Source organism: Pogona vitticeps, chromosome 5 (genome assembly GCF_051106095.1).
Source record: "Pogona vitticeps strain Pit_001003342236 chromosome 5, PviZW2.1, whole genome shotgun sequence".
Lineage (NCBI taxonomy): Eukaryota > Metazoa > Chordata > Lepidosauria > Squamata > Agamidae > Pogona > Pogona vitticeps.
This window is the reverse complement of record NC_135787.1, coordinates 8,166,836-8,180,272: the sequence shown is the minus strand read 5'-3', so window position 1 is coordinate 8,180,272 and position 13,437 is coordinate 8,166,836. Positions and strand designations below refer to the sequence as shown.

Below are 13,437 nucleotides of genomic sequence, written 5' to 3'. Positions count from 1 at the left end.
TCTCCATTGCTCAGCCATAGTTGCAAGAAAGGACTGCCACTCTGTGGCAGAACTCATGCTCCATGTGCAAAAAGCTCTAGGTTCAATATTCAGCATCTCTCAATCAAGCAGACAAGTAGTGGAGATCATGTATTTTCTGACGTTAGCAGCTGCTAATTGTAACGGACAACAGCATTGAGCTTCCTCTGTTTATGGGACAGGAGACACCCAATTTCCAATGCCTCTGCTTTATGACCGTTCGTAAAGTTTTATGACCTCTTTACCAGCTTCACATACTGAGTTTTAGGATCTCTAAATCTCTCATCAAGCATGGCAGATGGAGCAAAGAAGACAGTGTTGCATATACGCCATACTAAATGTAGAGGACATTAGAATTTGATGGCAAGCATAACTGAATGCCATTATCTGTGAACACTGGCAGAAGATGAATGAGAGGATGGTGGGGAGGGTCAGAAGAAGGGTGAAATTGAAATGTGAGAATTTTCCATGAACTAAGCCTCTCTTTTAATATTACTGTATATGATAATTCCTTGTCCTCAAGTGGACTTATGGCAACCCTTTCTGGGGTTTCCTAGGTACAGCTGACTCAGAGGTGGTTTACCATTCCCTTCTTTTAAGGCTGCTGTGGAACCACGTGGCTTGCCAAAGGCCGCACAGTCTAGCTATTCTCCTACAAGCTGTGCAGTCAGGTACGCCAGCTCAGAGAGCTATCCACCACCGACTCCGATGGTAGCCTCATAGCACTGTGGTTAAACTGCAGTACTGCATCCAAAACTCTGCTCATGACCCAGGTTCAATCTAAAGTAGCTGACTTGAGGTTTACTCAGCCTTCCATCCTTCCGAGATGCATAAATTGAGTACTTAGCTCACTGGGAGGTGGGGGCAATGCGTAGCCTGCATAATTAAAAATTGTAAACTGCCCAGAGAGTGCTTTAAGTGCTATGGGGGGGGGGTATATACGCAGCACACTTTGTTTTTTTAAAACAGTAACATAGGATTAAAAATCTGATGGCTCACTTTGTGATCATCAGCATGAAATCAATTACGACAAAATGGTGGGAGTCTCATGTTACGTAGCCCAGCCATGACGAAGTAGCTCGAACTCTTCAGAAAATTGTATTCGGGAACAATGGCTTATGACCAATGTGCTTAATAAGCACCAACTTGAAAATGACCCAGGGGAAGAAGACACACCTTTCAAGTACAGTGGTGCCTCGCTTAATGAGTGCACCATTTAACGATGAATCTGCATAGCGATGCGTTTTTTGTGATCGCTAATGCGATTGCATTGCAATGTTTTAGATAGGGAAAACATCGCATTGCAATGATCAGTAAGCGGTTCGCTTACTGATCTTCGCATTGCGATGTTTTACAAACAGCTGACGGCGGTTCCAAAATGGCCGCCGGGTCAATAAAATGGCTGCCTGCAGTGGTTTCGCGCCCTGCCCTCGCTTACCGGGTGGCGAAAATGGCGGCTGGATGGAGGATTCCCCACATAGCGGTGAGTTTCCCCCAATAGGAATGCATTAAACGGAGTTTAATGCGTTCCTATGGGTTCCCCCCCGCATAGCGATTAATCTGGATAGCGACGTTAATCCTGGAACGGATTAACATCGCTATGCAGGGCACTACTGTATTTACTTTCCCCCCACAGGAAAGATACCAAATAAGGATGCAGATTTTACGTGTGAAACATGCTTCTTGGAAATGTCCCCATGAAGATGAACACACACACAGACACAGATTACTTAAAGAGCCCATTCTCATACAAATCCTGATACCGCATGCGCGCTAGGATAGATTCTCCCGAATTACATGGGATTGTTGCACTGTCTGGTCCTGAAGCGCACACCCGTCCCACATGTCCGGGAGCAGGAGCCGAATTTTGTCCACGCTCCCCAGTTGCCATCTTGTTTCAGCTGGTTGGTGTTCTTCCACATGCAGTGACCTTTGTAGCACCACTGAGGAGAAAAGGGGGGAAAGAAAACTTAACAATAGTTTCTTGGGATCAACTGTCATTCACTTCACACCGAAGCTGCAAGCAAGGGATGTGGCAAGTTTGTCAACTGCTCTGGAGGGGGATGTTTGTCAAGAAAGAGGCCGCCCTTCCAAATCATCAGCCGCCCTCTGGTTAGGGCCACTCTGGAGCCTCATGGGATGATATCCTGTGAAGAAGTGGAGTATATTCTCTTGGTAAAGGTCCTGCTTAGGTGCTCATAAGTAGCTGTAGATGACTCAAGTAAATCAGTCAAACTCTAATTCCCAGGAGAATGCAGCTCTCCCCACAAGAAGGCAACCATTCCAGAAGCGTGGGCCAATCTAGGAGTTGGGTGGACCAAGACTGAGTAGCAGGAGATGTTTTGCAAGCAGAAGTCCCTGCTCAGTCCAGTGAAAAGGCTGAGAAAGCGGGAGAGGGGGAAAGACTCCTGCCTGTTCTACTGTACCTAATCATTAGACCCCTTTATTTGGGTATTGTCCTCTTAGACAATTCTTCCATTGGAAGCCACAAACTTTTTCGAGAATGAGGTTGAGTGGGGGATGCGGCTGCCTGCCCTAACAGCTTGTTTGTATCTCTGTGCCTTGACATGCAATGTGTGGTGAACCATGAATGACCTGTACTCACTTTACCGGGAGCACACTCTGTCCCGTCAAGCGGAGGCCCCTTCTTTGTCTTGCAAAAGTAGGGGTTGTCTGGATGACTGCACCACAATTGTTTACAGGGGTCAAAAGTCCGAAACTGGGAAGAGTGAGACACCACGATCATACATGTTAAATATGAACAATTTCAACATGCAGAAGAAGACATCAAAACAATTGCACAGAATCATTGCACTCCTGATTTTGAAACAATTTCGAAAACAATTGCTTAGCATACCTTTGGCACAGGGTTCTTCCAAGACACTTGCTGGGGATACAAATATTCCTTCTATAATGGACAGGATATCCATTGGGGGAGGGAGAATACCTTATTATATACTGCCCTATAGTACTTTAAATGCTATGGGGTGCTATAGATAAGCAGCAAACTTTGCTTTTGTGATGCACACATTTACTTAGAGAATTTATATCTCAAATTTCAGCATAAAATCTTGTTGGTTTAGAGCAGCTGTCTACAACTGCTTAGGTCTACGGCTCCCATCATCCGCACCCAACATAAAGTCAGGAATGATAGGAATCACAATACAACACATAACAGAATACAAAGCTGTAGAAGACTGTCTGACACACATGCCATAAAACCAGGAACAGACAGCGATACTTAATGGTGAGATCCCACAGTTCCTAGGCATAAAACCCCAAGGTAGAGCACCCAAGCATGTCCATAATAATGGGCTCAAGCAACAGGAAGCCAGATTTCGGCTAAATATCAGGAAAAACATCTTAACCGTTAGAGCAGTACAACAATGGAACCAATGACCTCGGAAGGTGGTGAGCGCTCCACTGCTGGAGACAGCTGGACAACTATCAGTCAGATGTGCTTTGATTTGAAGTCCTGCATTGAGCAGGGAGGTTGGACCTGATGGCTTTATCGGCCTCTTCCAACTCACTTATTCCATGATTCTATGATCTCAGATATTGGCATGGGGAATGTGCTTTTCTGCCTGAGACCCTGGACCAAAAGGGTGCAAAAAGTAGTCCTAGTACCCCATGCTATCTTTTGGCTCTTCCTGGCTCATCAGTCTTCCAGGCCTGCCAACAAAGAGTGGTTTTCCCCAGTAAGAAACAATGAGTGGCTGCTCCCAGAACCTCCCAGGGAGGTTACAGCCTCCCTATAGTATTTCATATCGAAACAAAATGAAAACAACCTGTGTTTTATAATAGGAAATGGACTTGCCCCCACTTCTGGTTCCGCTCCATCCCTACCCCTATCCTGAGCATTTTTGGCAGGCTTTGTGGTTTGTGGAGGATTCCAGGAACAGAACGCTGCCCCCTGGACTCACTGAAACTTCTCATTCATGGCGTTGAGTCATGAACCCTTTGGGAAGCCCAACAAAATGTTGCAGTGTAGCATCTTCTCCTAGCATGAGCGCTCCTATTCAGGGGTCCAGATTGCCAGCTCTAGCCCATTCTACTGCACACAATCATGACCAGGGCTTCTCATTTGTCTTTCATAACTGGCACTCTGTATTTATTTGGTTACTGCTGAGCATGCTCAGTCTTCATTGGGTTTGTTTGGGAGTTTTTTGCCCCCCCTTTCTTTAACAGTCTTGCACTTCTGAAAACTTCACTCAACTTAAGATGGGACCCCAGTATCTTCATACATGTTCTCAGTTTCATCTCAGAGGTCCCCTACAGCAGTGGTCCCCAACCTTGGACCTCCAGATGTTCTTGGACTTCAACTCCCAGAAATCCTGGCCAGCAGAGGTGATGGTGAAGGCTTCTGGGACTTGTAGTACAAGAACATCTGGATGTCAAAGGTTGGGGACCACTGCCCTACAGCATCTATGGACCTGCCATACTTCATCTGCCATGGCTTTATGGTCTACTTTGGGTAGCCTTCTCCTACCTATTGCCCTTTAGATGTTTCAGACTTCTCCTCCCACAATTCCTCATTGTTGGCCGTGCTACCTGGGGCAGATGGAACCCGTAGTATAAACCTTCAGGAACATATCAGATTGGGAAAGCTTGCTCTAAGGTTTCATACAGTGAATCAGACCCTCCTTCCATCAACCTCCACAAACTACGGCTGAACTTTCAACAGTGCAAAAGTCTGGTCCAGCCTTACTTTCTAGAAACTGCTCTGGACATACCGCCGTGCACATTTTGTAGCCAACTCCAAAATCAAAGCGGCACTGCTCGTCCATGGAATAATTGATCCCTGGCAGTTCGGGAAGTCTGGGCCAGTCGTGCTCAAAGGGGTCATCAAGAAGACAGTCGTATGAGCTGAGGAGGCAAAAGAGAAACAACAGAGATGTAACCGGGGTTTATGTCTCAAGTCCCCTTCCCAATGATTTATGGTTATTCAAATGTTTGCGTGCTTGCTTGCTTGTTTAAAATATTCCCCCCCCCCATCTTTCTCCTTTAAAAAGGACACAAGGCAGCTTACACCATTTAAAGACAGCATTTAAAGCTAACAACGGGGAGTATACAAATACTAAATACGGTCAAACAACCACCACACTCAAAATGGTGCACACAATCAACACTATAACCAGATTCAAAGCAACGAGGCACAGCATTTCATTTAAACACCTTCCCCCAGGCAGCCAGTCGCTCAAGGAAAACTGCCTGAAGAGAAAGTTCTTTGCCTGGTTGCAGAAGGACAGCAAAGACTGAGCCAGCCCGGCTTCCAGTGGGAGGGAGTTCCAGAGTCTGAGAGCAGTAACAGAGAAGGCCCTCTCCCGTGTGTACCTGTGAAGGTGGCAAGACTGATGGAAAGGCCTCTCCTGATGATCTTAACACCTGAGCCATTTCATAAAGGGAGAAGCAGCCCTTGAGATAGCTTGGGCTCAAGCCATTTAAGACTTTATAGGTTAAGAACCAGAACTTTGGATTGTGCCCAAAAATGGACTGGCAAGCAGTGAAGTTGCTCTAACAGGGGGTGGGTTATGTGATCCCTGTGACCAGCCCCAGTTAGCAATCTAGCCTTTACTCAAATGTACGGCCAGCTTAATAAGGACATCATTTATTTACCACCAGTCTCTTAACTTACTTGCATTCTATCTATCTGTCTAGGAATTCTATTCAACACTAGAGGGAACTAGAGGCTTGATCAATTTTACTGCAAGGCTTGAATTGTACAGTTGATAAATTTGCTTGTGGGTCTAAAATCAGTCGATAAACTCAACAGCATCCTGGAAGGAAAGACATTGGAGGCTCTTGTTCTATAAATCATGGCTGTCTCTCCCTTGAAATACACTGCAATCTGCATAGCTCAGGGTGTTTTTCAAATACGTTTGTATGGTGAGGCAAAAGCTGGACTATGTGTTCATTTGGAATCTTCCAATTCTGCTATTCCTTTCAATCAAAAACCCTACGGCTCTTTGATAAGCCCCATAATGCTGACAGAAGGGTGGTCAAGAAGAAGACTGCGTGGCAGTGGCCAGAAATGCCACTCACCTATTTTGGCCTGCCACGCCTGGCTGAAATACAGCAGAATAACGAGAGGTGTAAAGGGTGGCTAAATGGCATTATTGAGAAAGAATGTCCTGGCAATGGCCCAAACCCTATTATTTACAATAGTAAATTACACTAGAGGAGGCTTATTGAATCAATGGGAATTTAGTGAGCCAAATCCTCCATAAATTCAATTGGTTCAAATGGGCGTACTCTACTTGTGACTCACCATGCCCAAATAAGTTGCAATTAGAATAGGCCCAATTAAATCAATGGAGGGGAACTGATTAATAGGAGGCTTAAAGGGCATTGCCAGGTCAACAACCTGTCCCCAAATACAGTCTCTGATTTGAAGCTATGTATAAATGTCTAACTGGAATGTAAGATCTATGAACCTTGGGAAGCTGGAGGTGGTCAAACAGGAGATGGCAAGAATAAACATTGACATCCTGGGCGTCAGTGAATTAAAATGGACAGGAATGGGCAAATTCAATTCAGATGATTACCATATCTACTATTGTGGGCAAGATTCCTGTACAAGGAATGGAGTAGCTCTCATAGTCAACAAAAGAGTGGGAAAAGCTGTAATGGGATACAATCAATATGATAGAATGATTTCAATATGAATCCAAGGCAGACCTTTGAACATCACAGTAATCCAAGTTTATGCACCAACCACTGATACCTAAGAGGCTGAAATTGACCAATTCTGTGAAGACTTACAATACCTTCTAAAACTGACACCAAAGAAAGATGTCCTTATGAACAACAGCATGGATTGGTGGCTTAATTATTTTATAACGACCCAAGAAACTTTGGCTTATACTGAGTCCTTTGAGACCTACTGCTTTGTTTCCTATAAATTAGCCCTGTCCCTTTAGGTGAAACGGATCATGCTGCTCCACCACCAGTGCTGAAGGGATGTTCAACAGTCCAGTCAGCTCTTCTACATCAAAATGGAGCAAGAAGCCACCCGTGTTCTTTGCCTCTGGTAGTGCAATGACCTTGGGAAGCCCCAGCAGTTTTTGCGGTAAAAATAGGATTAAAAAAGAATGCATTACCAAGCTGCAGTCCTGCCCGCCTTTCATGAAAGCATCCATCAAGAACAATTTAGCTCTTACTGTATGTATCTTTTGAGTTCCTGGCCACTGCAGCGGGACCAATGATATCGGTGAAAAGCTGCTTGCACCAATGGAGCCATGACACTCCCCATGGCTGTTTCATCCCCACACCTGTTGCCTTGCCCATCATGTTCCATCCCTAATCTGAAATCAAAGAGCAACATGTCAATAAACTGGAACAAGTTCAGAGGAGGGTGACAAGGAAGATCAGGGGATTGGAAAACAGGCCCTAGGAGGAAAGACTGAAAGAACTGGGCATGCTTTAGCCTTGAGAGAAGAAGACTGAGGGGAGCTAACACTTTTCAAATACTTGAAAAATTGGCATAGAGACGAAGGGATCTGTTCTCCATCATCCGAGAGTGCAGGACAGATAATGCTGGGCTCAAGTTACAGGAACCGAGATTTAGGCTGAATAACAGGAAAAACTTCTTAACTGTTAGAAAAGTACAACAATGGTACCAACGACCTCAGGAGGTGGTGAGCACTCCAAGGCGGATTTTTCTCTAGGTGTTTTCTTATGTCAAGGAGCCTAATGCTCCTTGAATTAGGATTTTTGAGAATTAACCCCCCTAAAAGTGGGGAACCCTAATTAGCTTTCAGTATGAGTATGGATGGATGGACAACTGAGGAGGGATGGGATTCAGATGTCTGGTGTCATGTTCCTTTCAAAAGGTCTATACCACAGTAGCCCTATCTTATATGACTACCATGGAGACCATCTATCCATTTGCCATTGGGTTACAAGCTGGAGTTCAGTGGTACTAAATGAGTAATTCCCCATGCCGTTTTTTTGGGGGGTGCCTCATCTCCACACAACTTCAGGAAGGTCACTTTATAAGGGAGGAGAAGGCTACGAAGCAAGGTCCCCAAACTGCTTAGAAGCAACTTTGGTTTGTCATAGAAATAAGTACCTCATCACAAGTGTCTTGCTTAGAGATCGTAAGAGAAGGGGCACATAACATGCATAAGGGGCAGATTTTGTCCAGGAACTTCTAGTGGCTGACTTCTGTTTCATAACAAGACTTACACGTGGCCAGTTTCGTGGGCAACCACAAAAGCTGAAGAAAATCCATCTTCATGGTTAAGAGTACAGCTCCGGACGGGGTGACACATGCCTGTTACTGGAGCATATCCTGTTGAAGGGTTCAAGTTTGAGATTTTGGAGCAAAACAAAACGTCACATTATTTCTTTACCCTCCCAAAGCCATCCCCTCCCCCACCCCAGCCGAAGACCAGATTTATTGACAATATTCTTAGGTCTAGAAGAAAATGTTCATTTCTCTTCTGGGCAATGAATATATTTCCACATATTTCCTTTTGTGCCACAGGAAGCTGTCCTGTACTGTGTCATAACATTGGTCTAAGTACAGTGGTGCCTCGCTTAACGAGTGCCTCACTCAACAATGAATTCGCATAACGATGGCCTTTGCTGGAAATTTTGCCGCCTCACCTAACAATGTTTCCTATGGGGGATTTTCTCATAACGATGTTTGGGACCTTGCTTCACTTAACGATGACAGTTTTAGGTCCCCTGTTTCGCTTAACATTTTTTTTTGACAGCCCTGTTTTCGCTATTTTAAAAATATTCTAAAATGTTTAAAAATGTTTAAAATGCTTGGAGTTGTTAGTGCACCTAATAAAACCTTCGTTAAAGTAATTTGGCTTCTTTCTGAGTCTTTTTGAATTTTTGGTGATTTTTTTTCACCATTGAAATGTATTGAATAGGCTCCTATTGGAACGGATTAACTGGTTTTCAATGCATTCCTATGGGAAATGGTGTTTCGCTTAACGATGTTTTCACATAACGATGTTTTTAATGGAACCAATTAACATCGTTATGCGAGGCACCACTGTACATGATTACGGCACATATGAAACGACAACAGCTCACAGTTTGGGGGTGGCTCTTTCCCAATTGTATCAAGAGATGTGAGGCATGGAACCTGCCACCTTTGTATGGAAAAGATATGCTGTACATTCCTTTCCTCACAACATTTGTCAGCCATCTCCCTGGGCAGCAGAAAAACACATATTATTCTCTTCCACATCATCTCTGAGGATGGGAACCAGTCTGGCTGTCTCTGACCCTTAGTGAACCTTGGCTTCATGAGTTCTCGTTTTCCTTACTGCTTTTTGAAGCTGATAAATATTTGCAAGAATGAAAAGCAAGAACAAACCAAGATCAGTTTAGTCTAGCTCAAACTCTGGGTTTGAATCCATCTGTATTCTGCTGAGTGTGGAAGGGACGGTCACTCTCGAATTGGCCTTCTCAGCCACACTAGATGCTGTTCCAAGTCCTCTATTCAGAGCACACTACCACAGTCTCTTGAGACTGAAGGATGCCTAATCTACAGTAAATCTGGTGAGTACTGGAGTAGGGTTTATCACCTCTCTTTCCCCTCACAGGATTCTCCTCTCTAACACCTGCATGACAGGCAGGTACATACTATGGTGAACTCCATTTGGCCAGTGAAAATGAGTTGATACACAGTTCTGGTGAACAACAGAACTAAGGAACCAGAATTTTACAAAAACTCTTGTGTCTCTGCGTGTGTGTGCACAGGTGTGCTAGTGCACACAGATGTGTACTACTCACAATCATGTCTTGATTACACTACCTTGCATTCCCGCCGGCCCAAAATCTTGTCTAGTAAGAAATATGGCATGATCGTGGTGCTCCGAATGACTGGGATCGGCTTTTTGTTGCTGGTAAGCCCAACGACACACGTTCTCCAGGCTCCTTGACGGATTTCCTCTTTCGATTAGGCTGATTGACTACGAGACAATGTAACATGTAAACCAGATCAGAAACAGGGCGCGCTTCTTTCCACTTGCGTGCAATAACTGGAATTTAATAATTTGTCAACCACCTTGGGTCCTTTCATCAGGAGAAAGGTGGCATAGATATGAAAATAAAGAAAAAAACAATTAAATTGTAAGGAGCTAAATCCAACTTTCCCTTCATCCAGTGTTGTTCAACCGGAGACACCAAGAAGTATATCTATCTCTGGATACCTCAGCTGGCTTCCTGAACCCTGATAACCTTACCTCACCACTTATGCCAATGGTAGCCAACGATATGGATCAAAAATGTGGTAACATAATGGCATCATTGCTTCTTCTCCTTTGTGGACTTTACTCTCGATGTTGTGAGAAAGTAACAAGAAGGGGACACACAGCTGCCATTTTCAACAGCAGCCTTATGCAGACCATAAGCTTCGCTTTCAGTTGTGTGAGGGAAAGACGGGACTCAAAACCCAATGAAAAACGCTCAGGAATCGTTCCTGACTCTCTCTCTCTCCCCCACCTCCATACTTGGCTCCAGCCACTTGGGTCTTCTTGATAGTGCCGCCCATTAGAAGCTTTGCAGAAACCATTATCTGCAATGTTTATATCTTTTATCAATCTAATGAGTTTGGGATCCTTTCCTGGGCAGGAGAAAATGCATGCAGGCCAAACAGGCTGGAAGAGAGATGGGCTCCCCAACTGGGATGACTGCAATCCAACAGCTGGGTTTTGCTTACATTTCAAATGGCTGGGGGTGGGGAAAGGATCAATCCACTAAGATAAATCTAAAGGGAATGATGAATACCAACAAGGTCTCTCCAGCATCTGCCTGGAAGGCCAGAGAGATACCACATATACACAAAGGCTGGGTGTTCAAATGCTCAAGCAGTAAATATTTAGGAGCACTTGAGGATATCAATGAAGTGGTCCTTTCCTTCATCCATGACACCGTCCCCTGTTTTGTTAAATAGTGTAATTATGGTATGGATGAATAGCTGCTGTGGAGCAATATGTAAATATATTTCAAACTCCATCATGCTGTGTAAGAGGAACCTTGCAAATGGACCATTTTTATGATATCTATAGAGAGCAAACATTGCTGCCTTCAAAGACTGGATTATATTGGGGATATAATTTTATTTTATATTGTTCTGAAGCAATCTCAGTCAAGGTACCAGCCTGATTTTCCTTAAATCAAGCAGAAAGTCAGAGGGTTTTTTTTTTTTTTTTTTTTTTTTTTTTTTTTTTTTTTTGGTGGGAAACTAATTACAAATAAGTTAGTGGTAAATAGATAAAATGACCTTTGGGTAATGAGTAATTCGGGTAACTACTGCAAAGTTACATTTTAGGTCTATTGATGTGCATTCTATAAGTTACTTCAGTATTATTTGTTACGGAAGTTACTTTTAAATAGCATTATAAGGCACGTTCAAAATATTTTGACAGGATTGCTTCAGGTTTTATACCACTATCCTATTAATCCTAAGTGGCAAGGGAATAACCCTTAGAGCCTCATGGCAACAGTGGTTAAACTGCAGTACTGCAGTCAAGACTCTTCTCACAATCTGAGTTCAATCCCAGCAGGCTTTGGTAGCTGGCTCAAGGTTGATTAATCCTTCATCCTTCTGAGGTCAGTAAATTGAGTACCCAGCTCCCTGGGGAAGAGGCAATGGGCAGCCTGCATAATTAAATTGAAAGCTACCCAATTGAAAGCTTTAAGTACCAAAGGGCAATATATAAGCAGCATGCTTTCCTTTCCTGTTTTGTCTTTTTGCAATATCAAAACTGCTCACTAGAGGGTGTTACATACAGCACTGATGTTACCTGTCTGTCATGGGTTGGAGGGAAAGTTCCATCCTATGGGGAGTGGAAGGCGGGACATCAGGAGGAGGGGCTGTACTGTATATATATGTGAAGCCTGTGTGGAGAAGTCAGAAGCTGGAGGAGAAGCTGGAGGAGAGCTGAGAGAAGAAGCTGGTGTGGGAGTCTGTGTGCCAGACAGGGTACTACTGTGTGTCAGTCAGTACCAACCTGATAGGTTCAGGTGTCTGTATGGATAGCCAGAACTGATAGGTTCAGGGTCTGTGCTTTATTGAAAGGTGTTCTGTGTGAACCAAACTGTGTGTATGTATGATTGAGACTAAGCCACGTTACTATATCTTATTCACCTGATTATTTTATTTTGCCTGTGTGTTGTTTTAAATAAACCTTATTCTTTTATTGGTTGAAAATCCATCCCTGGTCTGTGTGACTTCTTACAGGGAATGGTTGGTGGCAGCTTAGTTAATGTGTGGCAGATCCCAGTAGGTCTGGGTTTGTCACATTGATTGGTGTCCAGCGTGTGGGATACGACTGGTCCAGTTGTCCAGCGGTCCAGCAAAGCCTTGGCAAGTGTGCCCAGAGCAAGGGGGGTCTAGTCAGGGACAATCTGAGGCGCGTAGGTAATCTTCTAGGTGTACCTCACGGGGAGGTGCGCTAGTGGAAGAACGTGCCAACTGGGGAGACTAGATTAGGGTGCTCTGAGGCAGCCTGTTTTGGCGGGAAAAAGCTGAGGCAAAACTGTGAAATAGCAGTGAGCTAGCTTGTCTGCTGAGAGGCCCAGCAGAGGGGGGTAGACTCTAACTCGCAACAGTTGCAAGTTAGTGCTGAAGAACAGCAGCAATCTATAGAAAGCTGGTTCTGAGGCAAAAGAAAAAAAAAAGTGGTTGCTTTATTTTGAGGCTTGACTTTTGAGAGCAGCCTGTTCTGGGGGGGGGATTATGCCCTTGACTCGAAGCCAAATGGCAGAAATGGGTGAAGTAAAAGACCCACAGGTGGACCAGGGTTCTGAGGATGAATTTGGCTCAGTGCAGGGTGACAGCACGGGAGAACAGAACCCAGAACTCAGAAAAATCCTCCGAGCCCAACTGCATGAATTCAGAATGAAAGAACTAGAGAAGGAGGAACAAATTGAACAGCTTAAAATAAGAGGAAAAGAAAGAGCTGAAATCAGTCAGGCAGAGGCAGATGCCAAGAAAAGGGGAATGGCCATGAGGATAGAAGAGATGGAACTGAAACACAGAATTAGAATGGCACAATTAGAATTAACATTCCTAAATAAGAGAAATCTCCTTCATGGATTGCTGCCTTGTCGTGGCGAAGGGGCTTGAGTAACTCAGAGAAGCTATGGGCTATGCCGTGCAGGGACACCCAAGACGGACAGGACATAGTGGAGAGTTCCGACTAAACGCAATCCACCTGGAGTAGGAAATGGCAAGCCACTCCAGTATCTTTGCCAAGAACGCCCCATGATCAGAAACAAAAGGTTAAAAGATATGACGCTGGAAGATGGGCCCCTCAGGTCGGAAGGCATCCAACATGCTACTGAGGAAGAGCGGAGGACAAGCACAAGTAGCTCCAGAGCTAATGAAGTGGTTGGGCCAAAGCCGAAAGGACGCTCAGCTGTGGACGTGCCTGGAAGTGAAAGGAAAAT

General features: G+C 44.4%; 1 protein-coding gene across 1 annotated transcript in view; it reads right to left on the bottom strand.

Annotated features, from left to right (window-relative positions):
- ADAMTS3 (ADAM metallopeptidase with thrombospondin type 1 motif 3) overlaps positions 1-13,437 on the bottom strand; it is a 135,793-nt gene that overhangs the window by 29,655 nt on the left and 92,701 nt on the right. The window contains exons 7-12 of the mRNA XM_073002096.2: positions 9,797-9,953; positions 8,206-8,311; positions 7,179-7,322; positions 4,752-4,884; positions 2,624-2,737; positions 1,816-1,961 (exon numbers count right to left, since the gene is read on the bottom strand). Coding sequence (XP_072858197.2) covers positions 1,816-1,961; positions 2,624-2,737; positions 4,752-4,884; positions 7,179-7,322; positions 8,206-8,311; positions 9,797-9,953 — 800 coding nt within the window. The remainder of the gene's footprint in view (positions 1-1,815; positions 1,962-2,623; positions 2,738-4,751; positions 4,885-7,178; positions 7,323-8,205; positions 8,312-9,796; positions 9,954-13,437) is intronic.